This window comes from Myotis lucifugus, unplaced genomic scaffold (genome assembly GCF_000147115.1).
Source record: "Myotis lucifugus unplaced genomic scaffold, Myoluc2.0 scaffold_97, whole genome shotgun sequence".
Classification (NCBI taxonomy): domain Eukaryota; kingdom Metazoa; phylum Chordata; class Mammalia; order Chiroptera; family Vespertilionidae; genus Myotis; species Myotis lucifugus.
In genome coordinates, this window is record NW_005871145.1 from 3,223,932 (window position 1) to 3,249,866 (window position 25,935).

General features: G+C 41.4%; 2 protein-coding genes and 1 long non-coding RNA gene across 3 annotated transcripts in view; 2 read left to right on the forward strand and 1 right to left on the reverse strand.

The window, feature by feature from the left end:
- CUNH11orf49 (chromosome unknown C11orf49 homolog) overlaps positions 1-23,825 on the reverse strand; it is a 142,311-nt gene extending 118,486 nt beyond the window's left edge. The window contains 1 exon segment of the mRNA XM_006091979.3: positions 23,713-23,825. Coding sequence (XP_006092041.1) covers positions 23,713-23,761 — 49 coding nt within the window. The 5' untranslated portion in view covers positions 23,762-23,825.
- On the forward strand, positions 7,712-15,044 carry LOC111826699. The gene is made up of 3 exons (XR_002830066.1): positions 7,712-7,818; positions 13,893-13,894; positions 15,035-15,044. It is a non-coding gene; the product is annotated as an uncharacterized LOC111826699 (long non-coding RNA).
- Positions 23,826-23,832: 7 nt separating the features above from the next.
- Positions 23,833-25,935, forward strand: part of LRP4 (LDL receptor related protein 4) — a 61,856-nt gene continuing 59,753 nt past the window's right edge. Inside the window, exon 1 of the mRNA XM_014458585.2 lies at positions 23,833-23,983. Within this exon, the coding sequence (XP_014314071.2) occupies positions 23,833-23,983 (151 nt within the window). The remainder of the gene's footprint in view (positions 23,984-25,935) is intronic.

The window sequence follows — 25,935 nt, forward strand, 5'->3', positions numbered from 1 at the left end:
CGTGGCATTTTGCATTAAAACTTTTCCATAAAAATTAGTTGGCACTCACAATTCACAAAACAGTAACAGGATCTCATTTCATCTAGTGGCAGAAAGATACAGAAGAGTTCTAACTTAAGGCTGCTGAAAATTCATGGGCTTAGAATTCCTCTCTCTTCTGGTTGATACTGCCTCTGTATGAAGGTGGGGATTCTTTTTCAAATGAGTCTCATACGTTAGTCCCCAGTCAGAACTGTGTCTAACTCTACTTAAGAAATGTGGCTCATAATAATGCTCAATAATCCCTTTGAGTTTCTATTTTTGTTACGAAAGTAAAGTATTTCTAGCGTAGACATTTATAGATGCCCCAGAAGCCTAGGCCAAAGTGCAGAGACGTCATATAGGGTGAAGAGCACAGGCTAGACCAGGGGTCCTCAAACTTTTTAAACAGGGGGCCAGTTCACTGTCCCTGAGACCGTTGGAGGGCCGGACTATAGCTTAAAAAAAAACTATGAACAAATTCCTATGCACACTGCACATATCTTATTTTGAAGTAAAAAAACAAAACGGGAACAAATACAATATTTGTATTTGCATGTGGCCTGCGGGCCGTAGTTTGAGGACCCCTGGGCTAGACAGAGAATCCCTAGTTTAGTTTAAATAGAAAACACATGCCAACATATTAATTTAGCTGAACATATCTAAATTAATGGTGAAAAACATCTAAGTATCCTATAAAAATGTACTTTGAACTTTAGTTTTACAGGCTGACATAATTTTTGATTCATCATTCTTAGGAATGTTGCACTGTCCAAGCCTACCTTTCCTGCCAGGCTCAACTGGAATGCCACCTTCTTCATGAAGCGTTCCCTGATTCTCTCCCAGCCAGAAGCAATCTTCCTTTTCCTGAACTCCCTAAACGCCTATTTTAATTTTTCCAATATCATCCTACCCCTTAAATACAGATAGGAACCATGACTCATTCATCTTTTATACCCTTTAACACTCAGGACCACTCAGTGTCTTCCACATTCAAATACTTACTAAATGAATACATAAACTGTATCCCTATTTATACACTCTGATACTGTTCTTTATTCAACTCAACTCAACCATTTTAGCACTGTGCCTCCCAGGTGGGAAACACTAAGTACCAAAACACATTCTGTTACAATATTAGGGTTCTTATACACTTTTGTCCTGTTCTCAACTCCTCTTTCTGTTGCCTTTTTACTGTTCCTTCTCTCTATGCCAATGAGAAAGCACTTGTTCCTTCCATTGTTACTAAGAGCCTCATTATCTTCAAGGTAAAGTGAAAAAATGCATTCGATGCAATTACCAGTTCCTCACAAATTTGGGGGCTTTTTGTCATTTCAACATCCAGGACTTAAATAAAAGAAAGTCCAAATCCTTTTCACTCCTAAGAACTATTTTCTTTTTTCCTTTTGAGACAAAATGGAAGGACACAGCACAGGAAGCAGTCCTCAGTAAGCCACCGTTCATAAACAGCTTTGCTCTAAGCGTAACAAAGGTTCTGTTGTGCTCTTGCATGGCAGGGCCAGTAAGCAGCAGGAGCAGATGAACTCTTTAAGAAACAAAGGTTCTGTCTTCATGCAAATGTTTGCATTAATAAAAAATGAAGAGAAAGATATAGAAAATGCAGGCTAGCTGGACATAATAGGCTCTAAACGGGAGGTTTTTCACATTTTTCAGGCGGAGTCAGCAGGTCTTTTAAAAACTTTGTCATTCTGAACATTTCACAGACATCACAAGAAAGACATGCAAATAATAGAAGCAAATCAAAGGACATCCCGCTGCTCTGCTGGCGCCTCCCTCATCCACGCCTGGTTTGTCATTTTCTGTTAACCCTAGTGCTGGCTGCTGTTTTGTTGAGGAATGGAGTCCCTGGCCCATGTGGCAGTACATGTCCAGCCAGCTGGCCCTTGCACTGACGGCATTACAATGCAAGCCATGTACTACCACTCAGGGACACGTGCTGCCAGGCAACAAGTCCCCTGTGTGATTATTACACACCGGCTTACAAATCTGTATAGGAAAGAACCTCTAAACTAACCGCTTAATAAGATATATCACCTTGAGTGTGAGCATCACTGAATAATTCTCTGAAGATGGACTGACTAAGGACCAGTCTTTCAAAGTGAAATATACAAAAAAGGCCTTAAAATATAGAAAATTTAAAAGTTTGTGAGGGGAGGGATTTACCTAACACTTACTATGTGCCAAGCACTGTATTAAGTGCTCAACCTGCATTATCTCACTTAATCTTCACAACCACCATTAACCGTTTGAGTCCCAAGCAGCGCAATCGCGCTGCTTGGTATTTCTCGACATAAAATAAAACAAGCGCTATCACGCTGTTTGGGTATTTTGTACTCATTTAGAGAAAGCGCGGTTGCGCTGTTTGGGATTCTTCGACAGTGTTTTTTCAATACCCCCTGGGACTCAAACGAATCGTATGTTTTCTCGACATAAAATCTCAGCAGCGCGATCGCACTGCTTGGGACTCAAACGGTTTTAAGGTAGATACTTATTATTCCCATTTCACAGCTGACTAAATTGAGGCCTAGTGAGCTTATTAACTTGCCAAGGTCACACAGCTAATAATGGCAAGCCAAGCCTCAAAACTATCTGGTGGCAAATTCCTCTCCATTCTATACATTTTTCTCACTCCTTATTTCTGTGTCGTTTGTGATTGAAACCTAGCTTACTCTGAAAATATCACAATGACCATGTTCACCAACTGAAGGACTCTTTCTTCATTTTAATAATTTGGGAGTCTTTATCATTCTTTGTAGTTGTTGTTAATCCTCACTCACCTGAGAATATCTTTTCTATTGCTTTTTCAAAGAGAGTGCAAAGGAGGCACAGAGGGGTGGAGAGAGAGAGAGAGAGAAACATCGATGTGAGAGAGATACATCGACTGGTTGTCTCCCAAATGTGCCCCCACCTGGGGCAGGGAGGAACCCCGCAACCCAGGTACATGCCCTTTACTAGGAATCGAACCCTCAACCCTTTGGTGCACAGGCCAATGCCCTAACCACTGAGCAACATCGGCCAGGGCATCATTCATTTTTGAGTGGTTTTTTTGTTAGATCATGAAACAGAAAAACAGATATAACTGAATAGGTTGTGTATAATTTTAGAGCATTCAGGAACCTCCTAAGTTTATCTATAATTTCCCTGAGAGTTCCTGGCCTACATGTTTTTTTAAAAGCCCCAAACCCAGAATTCACATCTTTCTTCCTAGGAGCAACTGATCAGTGTCCTTTTACAATAATGACCCATCAAATCCCTGATCTGAAAATTCCTTGTCCTTCTCAATTTCCACTGAACACACTATTCCTCTTCACCAGGACTTGAAATCACTGTTTCCTACAGACTGTCCCATTGGCCTTTCTTGGTTGTACTTAACTTGAAACCAGTAAGCCAGTCACTTCATTACTATTCTTACCTCTGCTCCTGAATTACAAAAGCTTAAGGAGTAGGACTTTAAGATCATATCATTCAACTCTCATCATTTTACAGATTAAGAAACTGAAGACGTTCCTCATCAGTTTCCCTCTTGATCCAGTGAGGGGAAATTCTTGAGCTTGCTCAAATGGAGCCCTAAAATTCTCCACATTTCTCTCTATAACCATATTGCCAAACTTCTTCTTTAAACAGCCTGGCCAGTGTGGTTCAGAGGCTGAGCGTCGACCAAGAGGTCACAGTTCAATTCCTAGTCAGAGCACATGCCTGAGTTGTGGGATCCCCAATAGGCAGCGTGCAGGAGGCAGCCAATCCATGATCTTTTGTTGATGCTTCTATCTCTTTATCCCTCTCCCTTTTTCTCTCTCTCGTAAAATCAATACAAACATACTAAAAATATAAGTTCTGAAGCAAATATTACTGAATGGTCACTTTTTAAATATGGTGAATTATTTTTAAATATTTTTTCATACTCCCTGAATGCACATAACTTTTAAAATGAAATAGTCAAATAATATTATCCAGGCTTCCTTTATCCTACTGAGAGTACATTCAGGTCTCTAGTGCCAATCATAATCCAGGAACAATTATAAATAATTTTTGTCCTAGGTTAAAAGTGATACGTGATATGACATGATAAGTAATAATAAGTATAATAAGTGAGATAATAAGTGAAAATAACTGTGATAGTTAATTTTCTTTAATATAATGGTTGGTTGGAAGATAATCTAAGTACTGATAATCAGATTACTGAATTATACTGAGCCCTTAATTTGGAGACAACCAGAGAACAAATTATTACATGACTTTATGACAAAAGGCAGAAAAAGAGAGTATTCTAGAAAAAGTAAAGAATGAGGTTATTTCAGGGGGGGAAATGGCAAAGCTCAACAGTAATGAAAATTTGGATAATCAAAGCATAATCCTATCATAAGGACTTCACAGAGCTGGTTGAATAAAATATAAGCAAATAGAGCATAGGAGAGGGGTGAATTGAGACAGGGTGGGAACAATTCCTCTTGATGTGTGCCTTATATATTTTTGAACCTGTGAATGTGCTATCTAGTCAAAGCATGTGTGTGCGCATGTGTGTGAGCATGCACACATGCATATGTATTAGGAAGGGCAGGAGAGAGAAGTTTATAACAACATTCATATTTATATAATGCTGTGGCAAAGACCACTAGTTGCCAGCTCCAGCAGCCTCTTCCTCCTTAGAAACATACTTCAGTTTTTCCTAGATTCATGGCTATTGGCATAAAGACCATATTACTCAGCTTCTCTTGCAGCTAAGTATTAGTCATGTGATTAAGCTATAAAATCTAAGCACGATATTGTGTGGTCTTGTAGAAAGTATTTAAATGGAACTGATTCTACTGAAAGCTGTGTTTTACTTACAACTCCTTCAGTCCTCACGGACCATGAGGAAAAAGAAAGAAACTTGAGTCCCTGATTACACCTTGGAAAATACCATACTAACCATGGACTGACTATCTTCAGGCTTCTTTTCCACAAAAGTGAAATAATCTTCTAACTTTTTAAAATCAAGTTATTTTAGGTTTTTCTGTTATATGCAGACAAACCTAAAGTTAACATAAAACATGTATATATTTTCCCAATATTAGAAATGAAGAAGTCAAACTAATGTACCAATCAGAATGCTCATGGGCCTATTCATGGATCTGCGTAGGATCCTAGAGTAGGATAGAGTGTTTCCAGACATTATCCAAGCATCTAAAGAGATGTACTACTATCTTCAATGCTTACCATTGTTGTAAACAGAGTTAAGGTCTTAATGACTTTCATAACTTGAACAATAGCTTACTACATACTTTCACATACACTATCTCATTGAACCTTGCAATCAACCTAGGAGCCAGATAAAGTTGAGATTAATATCTCCATTTTACAAATGAGGAAACTGCTCAAGGTCATACAGCTTGTAAGTGGTAGGGCAAAAACTTGAACTTTATTTCATGAGTATAAATATTTTCCACTGAATCATAGAATTAGGAAATTCTTAGAGACATGTCAAAAGTTTAAAATGACCATAATTAATATAAAAAATTGCAAACTAGACCACAAAATCAATGTCTTCATATTTCACAGGACTTACATAAAAATGTTTGAAAATTAATTTTTCCATTTATTAACTGAGGCAACATTCTGATTAATTTTAGCACTGATGACAGCACCATTTCCTTCTCAGATCCTAGGTTGCACTAGACAGGAAAATGAACAAGTCAGGGGCAGCACATAAAGAGGTACCAACTCTCTAATAGCCACTTCTCTTTGGACAATCTCAATTAGATTCTACCCACTGCCTATTGGTGGTACAAGACACTTCTACAATTGATTCTAGAAATCTTTCTTCAAAAAACTTACACAGCACAAATAATCCGACTCATCAAGGAAAGGTGAAGTGACCTCCAGTCCAGATCTTAAACAGTGAATTGATCCCTGTGCATTGCCATCCCACAGGCTCAACAGCCCAAGCAAGAGGGTCTTGTTATATGAGACCTAGTTTCTAATCTTTGCCCTCTTGATGACTCTTTGGGGCATATGCAAGTTATTTATCCCCCCAACTTAAGTTCCTCAATAGATCATAGAAGAAAAGGATACTTTACTCTCCAAAACTATTTGGAAGCCTGGTTAAATTGAAGTGAACACTTTGCTTTTATAATGTACCAGAGGCCCGGTGCACAAAATTTGTGCATGATGGTGGGGCGCCCTCAGCCTGGCCTGCTCCCTCTCGCATTCCAGGACCCCTCGGGAGATGTTCAACTGATGGTTTAGGCCTGATCCCACAGGGATCGGGCCTCAAGTGGCAGTTGGACATCCCCCTTGCAATCTGGTACTGCTGGCTCCTAACCTCTCACTTGCCTGCCTGCCTGATCGCCCCTAACTGCTCACCTAACTGCCTGATCGCCCCTAACCACCTCTGCCTGCCTTCCTAATCGCCCCTAACCACTCTGCCTGCCTGTCTGATTGCCCCTAACTGCTCGCCTGGCTGCCTGAGACAAATTGGCTAGGGCACAGCAAGAACTTTTATATATAATGTCCAGAATAGGCAAATCCATAGAGACAGAATATAGATTAGTGCTTGCCAGGAGTTGGGTATAGAGGGAAATGGGAGTGTCTGCTAATTGAGATGGACTTTCTTTTTAAGGTGATGAGAATGTTCTGGAATTAGATTATGCTGGTGGTTGCACAATCTTGTGAATAGACTAAAAAACACTGAATTGTGTATTTAAAAGGGTGAATTTTATGGTATTATATAAAATTATATCTCAATAAAAGAATACACAGACTAATAAAAAAAAAAGAGTTGAAGATGGCAGCATATCAAAGGGATTTAAGAAAATTTTGGCCCTAACCGGTTTGGCTCAGTAGATAGAGCATCAGCCTGCGGACTGAAGGGTCCCAGGTTCGATTCCAGTCAAGGGCATGTACCTTGGTTGTGGGCATATCCCCAGTAGTGGGTGTGCAGGAGGCAGCTGATCGATGTTTCTCTCTCATCGATGTTTCTAACTCTCTATCCCTCTCCCTTCCTCTCTGTAAAAAAAAATCAATAAAATATATTTTTTAAAAAAAAAAAGAAGAAAGAAAGAAAATTTTGGCATGACCGGTATGGCTCAGTGGTTGAGCATCAACCCAGGTACCAAGAGGTCACAGGTTTGATTCCTGGACAGGGCACATGCCCAGGTTGCGGGCTTGATCCCCAGGATGGGTATGTGCAGGTATATTCATGCTTTGCCTATGAATAAAGACAAGCAGCCACCAACAATACACCTCACCTTGAGTGGGAGAGACATCTTCACTGTACATTCTAAGTGTGGCAGATTATTGTTTGCATCCCTCAAAATCTATGCTCCTTTTCTTCTTGCACACATGATGGTATTGGATTCAATCCCCAGGCTCCTTTGCAATTAGCAGGGGCCTTATATTAAGTTCTCACTAATGAAATGTGAGCACAAGTGATGTTTACAAATTTTGCCTAATTGCTTAAAAGGTGTTTGCCCTGGATTCACTCCTCTTTTCCCTTTCTACTGGCTGGAAATGGCTACAACTGAGGCACCCCCAGAAAACATGCCCAGTTAGCCTGAAATCCTATACTTCCTAGAGCAGATCCTACCTCCTATATCCTGGACTTAGGTTAAATTAGAGAGAAGTAAATTTCTTCCTTATATTAGCCATTTCTGGGGGGTTGGGAGGAGGTATTTTTATAACGGCAGCTCAGCCATCACATTCTCTTTCGGGAATTCAGCTTCATCCAAGCCACCCCTCACAACAGGGCATCATTCCTACGGGCCTTCTGGAGATGCTTCCGAACTGTGGGCAAAAATGGCGGTAAGTCTTCCCAAATTTTTTCTTGCCTTCTTTTCTTCCTACCAAACTTTATCTTTCTTTTATTCCTATAAATATTGGTTGGGCCCTAGCTGGTTTGGCTCAGTAGATAGAGCGTTGGCCTGCGAACTGAAGGGTTCCAGGTTCGATTCCGGTCAAGGGCACATGCCCAGGTTGTGGGCTTGATTATACAGAGTGCCTGGGAAAGCACCTGAGCAAAGGTCGTCAGCTGAATCCAGCGGCGTCGGCAGAGCCATGTCCTGGAAACATGTACCAATAAGGCTCTATTCTCGCCAAAGGCAGGAATGTTGTCAGTCCTGACCTTTAGTTCAGGTACCAGGGGGTGGGTGCCATTATCTAGGTTCACTCAGGCGCAGGGCAGATGCAATTATTCAGGTTCAGCCAGGCCTGACAATTACGAGAAGCCACAAAAATGAAGAATGCAGCTTGATCTTTAAGCATTATTTAACATAATTTCCTTTGTCTTAAACTCTAATAAAACTTCCTGGTATCATGCTGTATATAATAAACGTGCTACACTAGCTCTGGGTCACTGTCTCTCCATCTGAGAACAGTGTCCCACCTGATCCCAGCTTTACTTACTATTTCTGTGTCTGTCCCTTTCTTTTTCTCAATCCCCAGTCGCCCCTACTCAGGTCTTGTTCATTCTCTAGCCACGCTGGATGCGGCCAAAACACACACTTGATTCCCAATAGGGGGTGTGCAGGAGGCAGCTGATCAATGATTCTCTCTGATCATTGATGTTTCTCTGTCTCTCCCTCTCACTTTCTCTCTGATATCAATAAAAATATATTTAAAATATAAATTAGCCCTAGCCAGTTTAGCTCAGTGGATAGAGCATTGGCCCAAGGACTGAAGGGTTGCAGGTCTGATTACCATCAAGGGCACATACCTCGGTTGCAGGCTTAATCCCTGACCCCAGTCAGGGCTCATATGGGAGGCAACCAATCAGTGTGTCTCTCTCACATCAATGTTTCTCTCTCTCTGTCTCCCCCCATTCCTTCCATGCTCTCTAAAAATCAATGGAAAAAATACCCTCAGGTGTATATATATATACACACAAACATACACTAGATGCCCAGTGCATGAATTCATGTACGGGTGGGGTCCCTCGGCCTGCTGATTGAGGCCTATCAGGGGGCCGGCTGGCCAGGGGGAGGTACCCTGGGATGTTGGCCGATGAGCCCTCTGATCGGGGCCTATCGAGTGGGGGGGGCTGGCTGACAGGGGGGAGGAGCCAGGGGAGGTTGGCTGTGGGAGTGCACTGACCACTAGGGGGCAGCTCCTGCGTTGAGCATCTGCCCCCTCGTGGTCAGTGCACATCATAGCAACTGATCAATCGGTCGTTCCGGTCGTTCCAGTTGTTCGGTCATAATGGTCACTTAGGCTTTTATATCCTATACTAGAGGCCCGTTGCACGAATTTTTGTGCAATAGGCCTTCTTTCCCCTGGCTGCCAGTACCAGTCTTCCTCTGGCACCCGGGACCCAGAACTTCACTCTGGCCACCGCCTTCCATCTTCGCTCTGGACACAGTCTTCACTGCGGCTGGAGCCTTCAGTCTTTGCTCCTCACTCCGGTGGGAGTCTTCAGTCTCCCGCCAGAGCTGCTCCTGTAGTTCCTTCCGCCCCCCACCTTTCCCCTCATAGCTTGATCGCTGCTTCGCCTACAGACCTTGCCGATGGGCTCCTGGGTTCCAGGGTGCCGCCTTGCCTGCGGCCCAGCTTTCCAATCATGACCACAAACACGGGCCGCAGGAAGGGGGCCCCTGGATCCCGGGGGGCCGCCTTGCCTGCGCCTGGCTTTTCCGATCACGATCACGATCACGGGCTGCAGGCAAGGTGGCTCCTGGGTCCCGGGGGGTGGCCTTGCCTGCGGCCTGGCTTTCCAGCAGCTCCTGGGGTCACACACGGGGGCCTGGATTGCGGCTCCCAGTGTCCCGCCCTGCCTGCAGTATGCAAATTAGCCGCCATCTTTGTTGGCGGTTAATTTGCATATCATACTGATTAGCCAATGGGAGGCGTAGTGAAGGTACGGTCAATTACCATGTTTGTCTATTATTAGATAGGATAATAAAAGTGTAATATGCAAATCGACTGAACAGAACGACTGGATGCTATGACATGCACTGACCACCAGGGGGCAGACACTCAATGCAGAAGCTACCCCCTGGTGGTCAGTGCACTCCCACAGCGGGAGCGCCGCTCAGCCAGAAGCTGGGCTCACGGCTAGAGAGTGCAGCAGTGGTGGCAGGAGCCTCTCCTGCCTCCCCTGCAGGCAGGTGGTAAAGAGCAAGGGTTCCCAGACTGCGAGAGCCCCAGACTGCGAGAGGGATGTCTGACTGCTGGCTTAGGCCCGATCCCTAGGGGCAAGTGGACATCCCCCGAGGGGTCCCAGACTGCAAGAGGGTGCAAACTGGGCTGAGGGACCCCCCCCCCCCCCACCTATGGTATGAATCTCGTGCACTGGGCCTCTAGTATATAGATAATTTTCTAGTGTCCCTTCCTCTGTAAAGATAACCAAAGCTGTTTTTATTATTTGGCTGAGTCTAAGATCTTTCAGCTGGGGAACCAATGTCAGATCCTTCTGTAACTGGACAATCAATGGGTCCGTGCTGTCTGTCACTACTTGAGCCAATTAAGCAGAGATAGGGTTGGATCATATATGAGTGTTTATTCCAATACTGCTAACAGTATGGGAGAGCAGCAGGTCATCCACAAAAATCTGCTCTGCATCTAACAACAAGCCAGCTGCTTATATTGGGTAGAAGGACAAAGATTACATAGGGAAGTAGGCAAAAGGGTATGCCAAATGGGCAGTTAACAGGTAATGCAGGCTGAAGATTTGCAAAGGCCTATGGGTATGCAAAGGCTGGGGGTCTTCAAAGGGCTGGCAGCCCTGGTTTCTGCAACAAGGTTGTTAATCTTTCCATGATAATAGGCAGCTCTAGGATGGGGAGGATGGGCTGCATTTCCAGATGAGCTCACAGGTCCCACGTGCAACTCCCAGCCAGGTTAGAATGTGCCTTCTTAATCAGAACAAAACAATCACAGTTAACAGAACATGATTAATATTTCTTACAATTATAGCTGGTCCCCAATATTCTATTTCTGCCCCTATCACTTCAACAACAGTATTTTCTCTAACTACTAGGAAATCTATATATATAAAAGCCTAAGTGACCGGCCAACTGGCCAAATGGCTGACAGTCCGACAGGCTGACAGTCCGGTAGCTATAACATGCACTGACCACCAGGGGGCAGATGCTCCACACAGGATTGGAAACCACAGGCATGGAAACATGGCACAGACTGATGAATCTAGAGCAGGGGTTCTCAACCTGTGGGTCGCGACCCCTTTGGCGGTCGAATGACCCTTTCACAGGGGTTGCCTAAGACCATCCTACATACCAAATATTTACATTATGATTCATAACAGTAGTAACATTACAGTTATGAAGTAGCAACGAAAATAATTTTATGGTTGGATCACAACATGAGGAACTGTATTTAAAGGGCCAGAAGGTTGAGAACCACTGATCTAGAGGGAAGCAGGGAGGGGACAGGGCAGGAAGAGATTAACCAAAGATCTTACATGCATACTAGAGGCCCAGTGCACAGATTCGTGCACCGGTGGGGTCCCTCGGCCTGGCCTGCACCCTCTCTAAATCCGGGACCCCTCGGGGAATGTCAGACTGCTGATTTAGGCCTGATACCTGCAGGCCAGGCTGAGGGCCGAGGGACACCCTCACCAGTACACAAATCCATGCACCGGGCCTCTAGTACGATAATAAACCGTTCATAATGTAAGACAAATCAACCACTTCTTTTCCTTAAAGTTTGTTTCTCCTTTAGAACTATGAGATCAAAAATAAATATTTACTGGAAGAGCAAAGGTCAAAACACTCCCTATGTCTAGACATGGCAAGAAAGATTAGCAAGACTCCAGTGGCTATTTGTAGGCAACCTTGAAGAGAAAAAAGGCTCGGCCATATCCCCCGAAGAACTAACCCATTTTCTTCTAAGTATATATTCACCATTTTCTACCATACCAACCCTTGAAGATAAGGCCAAAGATTGACTGCACTGCACATGTAAGACTTTATAAGTTAATCATGCATCTAAATATCAGGTTTGGTGGTTTACAGACTATCTAAAAAGATAATCAATTTTAGGTCTCATTAAATAGTTTACTTTAAAATACTTGACATGTATTAATTAATTCATCCTCTCAACCCCCTGTGAGGTAGCTTTTATCAACTCCATTTGTTGGGAAATTTGATCAAGGAGAATAATAACAGTTTTATCTATTTACAAAATACCTTTCTTATAAAGAGTGCTACATGTTTATCTTTTCAATCTTCTAACATTCCTGTGAGGTAGGTGGCAATAATACCGTGTCCTTTCTTAAAGGTGAAATGCTATGGACAAGTAGCTTAATGACTTACTCACATGGTAACTTGTATTTTACCCAGTAACTAGAACATACTGCTTGGCATTAACACTGCACCATGGACTCAAGTCTCAACTGCACACACTTCTAGAGTGTCTAAGCTTCTACTTTTCTCTACAGCCATATTTCAAAGCATCACATTCCGAAAAGGATTGAGATCATGCTTGTTTTTTAAGCTCATGTGCTCACTGTTTATCAAGTTTTTATCGTTTTTCTAAATTGGACTATTTAAGTTTTGTCTAGATGCCTGAAAGCTAAATTATTTTTTGTTTACTGTATGTGCATTAGCATTGTAAGTGATGTCATCAGGAACGTACAAAACTCTTAGACAACGCTGTAGAGCCAATAAAAGCAAAGCAAATCACTTGAGGAAGAGTGCATTTCTTCTTCTTCTTCTTCTTCTTCTTCTTCTTCTTCTTCTTCTTCTCCTTCTTCTTCTTCTTCTCCTTTTTTTTTTTTTTTTGAAGTAGGCATCACACAAAAACGTGACTCATTAAACCCAAAAGAGTTGACTATGCCAATAAGGGCTTCTTATGCAGCCTTCCACAAAGAGGCCTGAGTGGCAGCATGAGGCCTTCTCTTCTATGCATTTTCCTCCAGGCAGAATGTGCATTTGTGTGGCTACATACACAATTATAATCTCTCCTGAAAGGCAATTCCTTCCATATGACAGGCTGAGCACTGGCCTGAGTGCTAGCCTCATGTTGCCTGTGCAGTTAACATGCTGAAATACCAGACACATTTAATCTCTCCTTTCTCAAAAAAAAAAACACACAAAAAACTAAGATGGGACAGAAGAATTGAAGCTGTAAAGAACTGCACACAGAGAGAAAAGGAGGCCAGCCCAAGTGCCCAAACTCACTTTCTCAATGGGCTGAGCTTCTTTGTGTGTTGCCTACTTACGTGTCAATTTGCAGGACTTTGGGGCATGAGAACCATGGAGCAGAGTGGTTCTGGCAGCCTGTCCGAGAAGCAAAGCCAAAGACATGTGGCCTTTAGTCATATTCAAAGTGTTATTGTTTCAAACATGCCTATTTTAAAATACATAATTTTCCCATTTTGTGCATGCTGTACGTAAGTTGGCCACAGGAGTTCTGCCACATGATTTTGAAAGAGAGAGAGAGAGGGCAATGGCCCGGATGCAGCCCTATCCCTGCCACACACCTCTGTTTACTGGTACTGGGGACCAGTGGGGCTACCCCAGGTGAGAGAAGTCTGAATTTAACAAACACCTGATATGAAGGCCTGGGGTACAAACAGATTTCTGCCTGAGATTACAGAAACTGAAGCTTGTGTTTTATCACAATTACTTGTAATCTCAGAGCAAGACCTTGAGCTACACAATAATAGGACAGCTGGGAAAAAGCTCTTACTCTCTCCAAAGAATAGTGCTTTAAAAAGCTAATTCAATGAAGAAAAAGAAAGGGCCCTGAAAGTGCCCTCTCAAACAATATTTACTTTTAGTGGGTTCCTGCTAATCAAACAAAACTTAGTCAAAAGCTTTTGTGAAAAATACACTTGATGATTTCAGCAATAATTGCTTTGTTTAAAGAAAGGTGCTTAAAAGAAAACATAGCTAATGGGATCAGTAATTTGGTAAATTCAGATGTGTTTGGGAAAATCCCTCTTCTCTTTGAAAAATCATTAAAATTCTGCTCAGATAAATGTGTTTTGACTTGAAATTCCAATCATAGAATGAGCTATTTCCTATGGTCCCTAGGGAAGTAGTGCAAGGGTGACCCCAACACAGAGGACCCGGGGATTAGTTTATCAGGGTAATTCCTGTCTTAAAGCATATGACTCTGCCCAACTAAAGGACAGGATCTCATGGAGATGCCCTGAAATTGTATAAAATTTCCCTCCTTCTTAAAATGACATTTTAAAAAAATGGATTAAATCTCACTGTTGTGTAACAAAACATAGAAACTATGGTATCAATCAAGAAACTAACATTAGATATAATCAGAGTTTAAAACCAGAAGGATCCAGGGAAAATTTTAATCAGTCATCCCTTTTCTTCATCCATGGAAAGGGAAAAAAATCCTAGTGTCTCTCACATGATAGAACCAAATTCCATTCTCCCAGTTTAAAAAAAAATGTTTTTTATTCTACTTAAAGCAGACCATTCATTTAACTTGGGCAGAGCATTGTACTAGATTTTGGAGATAAGCTGCCCTTATGGCTTCCTGTTCTATTAGAAACCAACAATAACCAAGTATATAAATAGATAACGTAACTGTGATAACTGCTAAAAAGGACAGAAACAGGACGATGAACTAGAAATGAGCTAATGGATCATCTGTCTCTTCTGATCTATTATTATTACTTTTTAAAACTTTAATTACCTACTCAGCCTCCTAAGATTACTCAATCCGCAAACATGGTATTTGTGATCCCCAACTTTTGGACAGCATTTGGAGGAAAGATTCTAATTTACTTGTATGTATAAATGATAAGCAAGGTCTAAACTTTACATAACTATTTTAAAACACTAGAATAACCTTGAAGTAACCTGCAATTTAGTTACCTTGGAGAAATGGGGATAGGTGAGGATCAGGAACAACATGCCTTAGAACTCACTTGCTCTTTTTCCCCCAAACAAAAGGATATTACATTTATTAAATAGCTTACAGACTCCTTGAAAAGGCGGAAGAAACAGTCTGGGTTGAACTTCCAGGAACAACTCCCAAAGGCACATCCCAGAAGTAGGCCACCAGGGAACTGCTGTCCCTGCCGTGACTGAAAAAGCTGCTGACCAAACTGGGAAAGCACCAACACAGCTGCATGCAGACAGCTCACCCACTCTACAACAGCACTTACTACACTGTCACTCTGTGTTACAGTTTCTGAATATGTTCCATCTCCCATCTACGGTATAAGTTGCCTGGTGGGGGAGGGACATTTACATTCATTCCTTGCATTATATAGAAAGAGCATGAAGAAGGAAGGGAGGGAGAAATGGAGGGAGGGAGGAAAGAAGGGAGGGAGGAAGGGAGGGAGGGGGAGGGAGAGAGGGAGGGAGGGGAAGAAAGGAAAGGAAGAAGAGGGACAGATGATTTTGTGAATATGTTCATTACTTTTTAAAGTGCCCTAATTTCCAAATATTTAGGAAGTCAGTGTAATAGCTATAATAATATCTTATTTCATTTCCTTTTTGCAATAACCCAAGCACTTTAAAGCCCTAAGAGTATTTCTGCTAACTTATTATAAACAGCACTGTTTCCTAGCATAAGGTTGGATTTGGAAAGTCCCCTAATTATACTCAAACAAAATAAATGTGCTTATCAGGATTCATCCAAAAGCAAAAAAAAAAAAAGGTGTCTGGCAGTAACACAAGTAAATATCATATGCATGCATATCAGCAAATACAAAAAAAATAAGATTGGTAACATTTAAGTCTTCCACATGGAAAGAATCACGTATCAGAACTTCTGCCAAGACTTGAAGAAAGTGTATTGACCTCATGGCTGGAAGGGACTATATCAGTGACTGCTGGATGTTGTCTTAGTCCAGGTATTCTGAGAAGCAGACACCAAGACAGGATCACACTCGCAAGAGGTAAACTAGGGGAAATGTCCACGGGGAAACTGTGGAGAAAGCCGGAGGAAGCTGGGAGAGCTGACAGAACACAATGCAGGTTTGACCCCGGGGTGGGGGCGGGGCGGGGGGGGCAGGTAGAGGAGCATGAAGATAGAGAAAGAAATGAACTGCAGTGCAGTGCGAGTCTTCAAGCCAAAGTCACCATTGGAAGAGTCACCCATCTCCTAGAAATGTCTCTCTCCGAACCACTCATTGGCTGGGAGTAGCCCATGGAAAGTGTGACTTCAGTGTGAACAAGGTGTTGGATTCAGAGCTGGGGTTGGGAGTCAATTACCCTCCCCAAAGTAAGAGATCATAGAGGTACATTTTCATGGCTGCCAATTACATATTTTTATAATAGTAATAATAATAGTAGCTAATATTTATTGAGCACCTACCCAGGTACTCTAAAAAGAAATATATCTTAATCATTTTGTACATCTTCTTTTCACAATGTAGATCCAATACAGCAGCCAGGCATTGCTTTAAAAGTTTACATGTATGAGGTAGGAGGTAAGTACTATTATTAGCTACATTTTGCAAATAAGAAAACTAAGGCACAGAGAGGCTGAGTAACTTCTTAAAGGTCACACAGCTCAAAGTACATAGATTACTGTCAATAAAACTCTATCAAATGGTTCTTTCTAGAAGTTATCTTCCTCATTGTCTGCCTCGAGGACATGAATCCAGTAGCAAGAAACTGGAATTTTACTGTTCCCTGATCCATCCCGATTCCTAGGATGCCCCCTCCTGGCAGAAATGTTAAATTAAACCCTTTAAGCCACTGAACTTACTCCAGGATCCATGCATAAGTCTACTCAATAGTTGGAGCCTCATTTTTGGAGTTGCTCAGGTATTTATAATGTGGAGTTTAACAATGTGAACTCTGGAGTCAGACTGCTGGATTAGAATTATTCCTTCATGATTTCTTAACCAGTTATTTAGTATCTTTGTGGGGCAGTTTCCTCATCTGTGAAATGAAGATAACAATAGAAACTATCATTTTTAAATATATATATTTTTATTGATTTCAGAGAGGAAGAGAGAGGGAGAGAGACAGAAACATCAATGATGAGAGAGAATCATTGACTGGCTGGCTGGCTGCCTCCTGCACACCTCCTACTGCAGATCGAGCCCGAAACCTAGGCATGTGCCCTGACCGGAATTGAATCCGGGAGACTTCAATCCGCAGCCTGACGCTCTATCCACTGAGCTGAACCAGCTAGGGCAGAAACTATCTTTATATGCATTAATATAAGTAAAACACTTAAAATATTACCTGGTACACGCTAAATGTTTAATAAACCTTAGTTGTTAGCTTCTCACATTTGGGGTACCCTAAAGTCAGATTATTTATCTTCAAATTTTAAGAAATATATTTTTATTGATTTCAGAGAGGAAGGGAGAGGGAGAAAGAAATAGTAACACCAATGATGAGAATCATTGATCAGCTGCCTCCTCCACGCCCCCTACTGGGGATTGAGCGTGTAACCCGGGCATGTGCCTTTGACCAGAATCAAACCTGGGACCTTCAATCCCCAGGCTGACACTCTATCCACTAAGCCAAATCAGCTAGGGCATCAATTTAACATATATGTATGTATTAAGCGTCTACATTGTGAAAGGCAGGTAGGTATACAAGATGAGTAAGATACAATTCCTGTTTTCAGGAAACTTATTTGCAACTAATAAACTGTTTAAGAGCTCCATCCTAAGAGGGAAGCAAGGATCATTGCCCTTTGCAGGCAAAACATGTTTTGGTTTGTTTGTTTTTATCTTCATAGTGGAGAGGAAAAAACAGGCTATGGAATCCAATAAACCCGAGTTTGAAAACCTGCTTTGCCATGCATCATCACCTATGTGACTTTGTACAAATCAATTAGCCTTCCTAAGCCTGTTTCCTTCTTTGTATAATGAGGAGATATTAATAACTACAAAATGGGATTAATAATAAACCTTCTAAGGGTGGTTGGGAAGATTAAATAAGATAGAGCACAGTGCTAAGCATATATGAAGTGCTCAATTTATTGTGATTCCTCTAAAAGTATAGCCGACAAAGGAGAAAGACCATCTCTGATTTCCAAGAGTCATCTATCATGCCAACCCACTACCAACCTTAGTGAGAATAAGCAGTTTCCATGGAAACAGAAGAGACAACTTTGAGCATGACTGACAGCATGCACCTCACCAAAGTAGGTGGGTAAAAAATAAACCTCACACCCTCCTGCTTATACTCAGGTCAGCACGTAGGTGGTGTGTTTTGTACACCTGGGACCAAAACAGGCTGCCCTTGGGCTCTAGAGAGCTCCCCACACCCAATCAGATACACAGACACACCTCAGCCTCTGGCAAAAGCTTCCAATAAGTATGCATACGGCTGGAACTCTTTCAAGGGTTCTATACTTATTTCATCTCCTTTCCAGACTCTCATCTATTTAGGCCTAAGCATTAACATAATTTCTATCACTACATTCTGACAGTTGCAGGCATAAACATCACTGAGCTGATTCTATAATGATCTTAAGATCCTAAGCCAGCGATTTTCAAACTTTCTCATATCATGGCACACATAAACTAATTATTAAAATTCTGCAGCACACGAAAAAATATATTCTATTTTTTGCCAATCTGACAAAAATAGATATAATTGATTTATTTTTTAAAAAATAATAGTAATTACCCTTTTTGCTCCAAAGTGACTTTTTGTTGTTGTTAATCCTCACCCAAGGATACTTTTCCATTGATTTTTAGAGGAAGGGAGGGGGAGAGACAGAGAGAGAGAAACATCGATGTGGTTGCCTCCCCCACGTGCCCCAACCAGGGCCAGGGATGAAGACTGCAATCAAGGTATTTGCCCTCGACCAGAATAAAACCTGGGACTCTTCAGTACATGGGCTAATGCTCTAACCACTGCGCCACCAGCCAGGGTCAAAGTGCCTTTTAAAAAAATCAGGTGCCTATATTTGGATATAAGGATTTTTGGTAATCAATGACACGCAACCTTATTATGTGACATGACCAATAAGATGCAACTCTATTCTATGACCTATACATTTATGACTCAAGACTGGGCATTCACACCTGACAGCTATTGGTGTGTTGGCTGTTGTCATTTTTTTATTTGACAATCTAAGTGAAAAGAGGTCAGTGCCCCTGACTGAATAATCAGGTATTGCATGTTTTAAAATTTCTGTGGCACACCGGTTGAAAATCTCTGGCCTAACATATTCCAGGCCATGATTACAGGTTCCTAATCCACAAAGTCAGTGGGGAATAGATCAATTTACACAACATGATGAGAGGTTGTTTTTTTCACTAATAGTTGAAAAGGCAAATATAAACCCTGGCTAGCAGATAGAAAGGGAAACCTATAGATATTCACAGGTATCCCTGTAATTTACACCAGAATACTAAAAAGAGGTCCCTGACACACTTACCAAAGGGTAGTCAGCTTTGGCTTTTGTTTGCTCAATGGTTAGAGCTTTCCAGTCTCTGCAATTTTCTTTTCTCCATAGATATTTTCTTCTCTAGCCCTATACATGTAAGTGACTTCATAATTTTTAAAAAAGAAAAAAGAATGAAAACAAAAATAAAACCCTCCACGAGTATTTAAAAAGTTAAACCAGGAAATATTTTATTAAATTAATCTATAAGGAGTGGTCACTAAATGGTCATTAAATTGAGGGTGAATGCTTCAAAACAGCATGCCTCTAAAAGAGACCAAATTTAAATGAGCAGGGGTTGTTCTCAACCAAAGATAGATGCATTTCAGCAGAGTTGTATGGTCTGATGAACCATAAGGAAAACAGTAAGTAGTGAGCAATATAAATGTCCAGATGGTGATTAACACTTGGAGTGCGGGTGAATTTCTCGCCAAAATATAAGAAGTACTTGTTCAGGGTTCAAGTTCCATCCACCAAAAGGGTGGATTACAAACAAATATTTGGTAATACGCAGTTACAATCGGCCCGAGTTTGCACGTTTCCCGCACTCCACCGCAAATCTATATGAACCGAGTTAAAGACGGCTCCCGCGGAGTACGCGCAATTCACGCGAGCCGACTTAACTCGTTTCCCCGCACTCCAAGTGTTAAGACAGGGAGTTAAGATACTTAAATGCCACAGAGCCTTCAGGAGCACTTGTTCAGGGTTCAAGGAATAGGTAGACGGTCGGATACTGAAGCTTTTCAACCAACCTGAGACTTTGATTTTTTTGTAGATTGATTATCAGCATCGACACAAATTGGTCTTTCTGAAAAAGCCACTAATAGAGGGACCACCAAATATCTATAGGTTTCCCTCTCTATCTGCTAGCCAGGGTTTATATTTGCCTTTTCAACTATTAGTGAAGAAAACAACCTCTCATCACGTTGTATAAACTGATCTATTCCCCACAGACTTTGTGGATTAGGAACCTGTAATCATGGCCTGGAATGGTTTAGGCCAGAGATTTTCAACTGGTGTGCCACAGAATTTTTAAAACATGCAACACCTGATTATTCAGTCAGGGGCACTGACCTCTTTTCACTTAGATTGTATATTAAATATGCCAAGCCTTTGAGACATATAATTTAAACAATAAACACCCAAGAAAATAAATAATGGGCTAGGCTTTTCAAATACTTCATAGATTAATTGAGTACTGGATAAATAAAATAAGTAAAATCCTGAGCAAAAGTCTAGGTATTACTAGATATTGATATTATTTATTGGATGCAAATTTATCTGTGATATAACTATGCCCTTTTGGCTGACTACAATTTCTCTCTCTCTCCATGCCTTTTTTAAAAAGTTATCTTTATTATTGAAAGTATTACAGATATCCCCCCATTTTCCCCCATTGATCCCCTCCACCCTGCTTCCACCCCCTCCCTAGGCCTTCCTCACACTATTGTCTGTCCATGAGCTATGCATATATACATATAAGTTCATTGGTTAGTCTCTCCCCACCCCACCCCCCAACCCCTTCCCTCTGAAATAAGTCAGTCTGTTGCATGCTTCAATGTCTCTGGATCTTTTTTTGTTCATTAGTTTATTTTGTTCATTAGATTCCACATATACTAGGTAAGTGGGATTATGTGATGCTTGTCTTTCTCTGACTGGCTTATTTCACTTAGCATAATACCCTCCAGGCCCTTCCAGACTGTCTCAAAGGGTAAGAGATCCTTCTTTTATTATTACTAGTGGCCCAGTGCACGGATTTGTGCACATTGAAAGGAAATTAATTAGAAGAAATATTTTAATATCACTATTCCTCCTTTCTCTATAATAGAAGTGTCAACCAAATTCACAATCAACAATGACAACTCAGGCATGTGCCCTGCTGCGTGCAATTGGCGCCAGCAAGAGCTTTATATGTATCGTGCATTCTCAGGTCAACTTAGCCTTTTATATATATAGAATAAACTTGCTTAATTAGACCTGCTTTCTGGTTTAGCTAAACTTTTTCCAGCCCGGTGAAGCACCCCAACTTGTCTTTCAGGTAATTGTCAGCAACACAACAGTAAACATCAACACAAAGCAGATTATTATTATAGATCTCGAAGGGAGAACAAAGGGTAAAATATTTAACTGCAGCAGTGTTTGACTATATTCTGTGCAGTGAGAAAACCTGAAGTCATTTTCAAGGTCCACCATTTCTTACTTCTTTTCAGTTGGGTCAAGTTTTCAAGCTTTCTAAATCTCCATTTTCTGGCTAATGAAAAAAAACATAGCCATAACCGGTTTGGCTCAGTGGACAGAGCATCGGCCTGCGGACCGAAAGGTCTCAGGTTCGATTCCGGTCAAGGGCATGTACCTTGGTTGCGGGCACATCCCCAGTAGGGGGTGTGCAAGAGGCAGCTGAATCGATGTTTCTCTCTCATCGATGTTTCTAACTTTCTATCCCTCTCCCTCTCCCTTCCTCTCTGTAAAATATCAATAAAATATATTTTAAAAAATATTCAAAATGCATATACTCCTGACCTGCTGATTCTACTTTGTGGAATTGATCCTTGCAGATATACTAATAAGGGAACAAAATTGGTTATTCAGTGCAGTATTTTTAGTAGTAGCAAAAGGCTAAAAACAACTTACTGTCTACCAATAGAGAATTGGTTAAATAAATTATTTATATACTATACAGCTAAAAAAAGAATGAGGAGGCTCTCTTCTGATAAATTACTTGAGAATATGAATGAAAAAGTATGCACTGTATCTCCTTTATGTACCTAATAAAATAAACTCTGTAAGGATACTCAGGAAAACAGTATAGTGGTACTGGTGAGCGACTGGCTATGGATGAGAACTGGCAGGAGGGGGCGGGGGAAGGGTGGCAGGAGACTTACTATAAACTTCTTTATATTGTATTATTTTTAAAAATATATTTTATTGATTTTTTTTACAGAGAGGAAGTGAGAGGGATTGAGAGTTAGAAACATCAATGAGAAACATCGATCAGCTGCCTCCTGCACACCTCCTACTGGGGATGTGCCCGCAACCAAGGTACATGCCCTTGACCGGAATCGAACCTGGGACCCTTCAGTCTGCAGGCCGACGCTCTATCCACTGAGCCAAACCGGTCAGGGCTATATTTTATTTTTTTTTAAAACTTCTTTATATTTTAAATCAGTTTCTGTATTATCAATTGAAAATTTTAAACTAGAATTGTTTTTCATTAAAAATGTGTATAGTACATCTAAACAATTGAATATTATTCAATGATAAAAAGAAATGAGCTATCAGCCAGGAAAAGACATTCAGGGACCTTAAATGCTTAAGTGAAAGAAGCAAATTTATTGGCTGACTCCAACTCTATGACATTCTGGGAAAGTAAAACTTTAAAAATGGTAAAATGATTAGTGATTGCCAAGGGTTGAGGTGCAGGTCTAAAGATGAAGAGGTAGAACACAGAGAATTTTTAGAGCAGTGAAACTATTCTGCATGATACTATAATGACAGTTACATGACATTACATATTTATTAAAATCCATAGAACTGACAACACAAAGACTGAACCCTAATGTAAGCTTTGCACTTTAGTTAATAATAATGTCTCAACACTGGTTCATCAGTTATAACAAAGATACTATACTAATGCCAGGTATTAATAGTAAGAAAAACTCTGAGTAGGGGAGAGAGGGAATATTATGGGAACTCTGTATAATATCTGCTCAATTTTCTGTAAACTTGAAGCCGTTCTAAAAAATAAGGTCTATCTATTTTTTAAAATTTCTGTGCATACATCCCTTTTTCATCCCGTAAATGCCTTACACGCTGATGGTGCTCAATAAAGTACTAGCTACAGCCTTAGTGGTCAAGAGCTCTACGATTGCCTAGCTGTGCGGCCTCATTTGTGTGAGTTACCTCTTCAGCCTCAGTTTCTCCGGCTGCAAAATGGAAGAAAAATGCAGTATTTCCTCCAGGGCTGTTGTGACGATTCAAAAAAGAATGCATGTAAGATGTTTAGTAGAGTGCGTAATGTAAAAGAAACGCTCACAATTGGTAGTTGCCGCTATGTAATGGTAAAATTATTGTTCACAGAATGCCTGATTTGGCACTTCAAGGTTCATGGTTACTCCACTACCAGCATATCAATACCCCCACCCCCACCCCCAGGACCCCAAATTCTCAACTCCAACCTATCCCACTTTGAACACAATCCTCAGAGCCTCAGCTGCAGCCCGTCCACTTCAGACATTCTTTACTCCCCAGGTGCTGTTTTCCGCTTCGCTGGGCCTAACGGGCTTAGGACCCGGACGCGCCCCCTTCCCCCGCTCCTCCCCATCCCAGCTCAACCGGTTCCCACACAGACCCCGCCCCCGCCCCCGCCTAATTTGTCTGCACTTCTTTCCTTCCCAAGGCTCCTACCCAGATACTCGTAGTCCGGTAGGGCTAGGCGCTCCGGACTCAGCATCATTGCACAAGGAGAGCTTCCAAGCTGTAGCTCTCCGGCTTCCGGAAGCCAGGTCACCAGCACTCTCCGTTGCCATGGCACCTACGCAGCCGGAGGAGAGGAAAGAGGCGGAGGGGGTGTCACGCAAACAGTTTCCGTACCGCAACGCGAAGCTGGCCGCACGAGTTCCGGGAGCGGTTGCTTTGCAGCGGTCCAGTCTTCTTAGGACTCAAGAATTCTCGAGGAGTTAGTTGGTTTTAGAAGAATTTGAGCGGAAAAAAATTATTGCCAGCCTCCCATATTCTCAATTTCTGAATTTCATAACTATTCCTGCTTTATACAGCTGTTATACTCACAATAGCTCCCACCCCTAAATTTCCGTAAACAATATCCCATTACCTATTTTTATCTATTATTTACTATATTTGCTACAAAATGCTTTCAAGTGCTTATATCTTGGTTGCTCCTGTAACAAGGCTGATCATTAAAATTTGTGTACATTCATCCTATAACAGAACGTGCTCATTAAATCCTCTAGCATTCATTAACATTTCCTCTCAAAATCCTCTATCTTTAGTCCCTCCTTCTACTCCTATGCCTTACTGTTTGGTACCCTTTCCAAGTGTTTTTGTTTTTTTTCTACCAAGACACTTCACTTCTTTTTTTTCTCTCTCTTTTTTTAAAAGGATCACTCTTTTTAAAAAATATATATATATTTTTTTATTGATTTCAGAGAGGAAGGAAGAGGAAGAGAGAGAGAGAGAAACATCAATGATGACAGAGAATCATTGATTGGCTGCTTCATGCATGCCCCTTACTGGGGCTTCAGCCAGCAATCCGGGCATGTGCCCTTGACTAGAATCGAACCTGGGACCCTTCAGTCCATAGGCAGAGACCCTATCCACTACCAGCAGTTCTCAACCTGTGGGTCTCGACCCCTTTGGGGGTCGAACAACCCTTTCACAGGGGTTGCCTAAGATCATCGGAAAACACATATATAATTACATATTGTTTTTGTGATTAATCACTATGCTTTAATTATGTTCAATTTGTAACAATGAAATTGGGGGTCACCACAACATGAGGAACTGTATTAAAGGGTCGCGGCATTAGGAAGGTTGAGAACCACTGCACTAAGCCAAACCAGCTAGGGCAACACTTCACTTCTTGAGGGGATGGGATGCACAAACCAAAACACCTATTGGATTTTTTTCCTCATATGCCTAATTGCTCACTTCTTTAAGAGGGGAGAACATTCATTGCTTTTTACGTTTCCAGAGATCCCCATATTTCTCTTTTTGCTCCCCTTCATACCCAAAAGCTGGTTAATGGTCTGTAGCACTTGTCACAGTTGAAACCTATTAGAAAAAGCCACTCTGCTCTCACTTTAAAATATATAGAGAGAGGAAGGGAGAGGGATAGAGAGTTAGAAACATCAATGAGAGAGAAGCATCGATCAGCTGCCTCCTGCACACCCCCCACTGAGGATGTGCCTGCAACCAAGGTACATGCCCTTGACCGGAATCGAACCTGGGACCCTTCAGTCCCCAGGCCAACGCTCTATCCAGTAAGCCAAACCAGCTAGGGCCTGCTCTCACTTTTTTAGTTTGTCTCTCCTCCTCCCCCAAAGAGAAGGTGAGGTTTTGTGAAAAGAAAGAAAACAAAAATCGTGCTATCAAAAGAATGACTGGGAAACCGGTGGACCACCTACATTGGGAGGAAAAAGAAAGAGGAGGTTCTTCTCTTTGTGTTTTGAGTGGTCTATTCTTAGCCTCCTCTACCAGGAGCTTCAAACCTCCTAATTCTCCCTTTCCCTTAAAATTGTATATGTGTCTCATTTCTAGGTTCCTGTGAGTCACTCTGTGTTTAGATGCGGTAAGGATAAAGGGACAGACCCAAACTAGGAACAGCATTTATTATTTTGAATTTGATATTTGAATTTACTAATTTGATATTTGATGTGAAGTCCTACAAAGATGATGAAAATATTTGTGTTCTTCCTCCACCCTCACCTTCCATTCTCCTTACCAATGCAGCTTAAAGGTATGGGAGTTTATAACTTTCACACCTGTGGTTTATTACTATTATTAATAAAGTAATAGGATAGTAATTATTGAGGGTTACAATTTCATTCTATTTCCAAGCAACTTGAAGCTATTTGCAGATCATTTCATTTGTCCTGAGAACTTTCTAAGGCA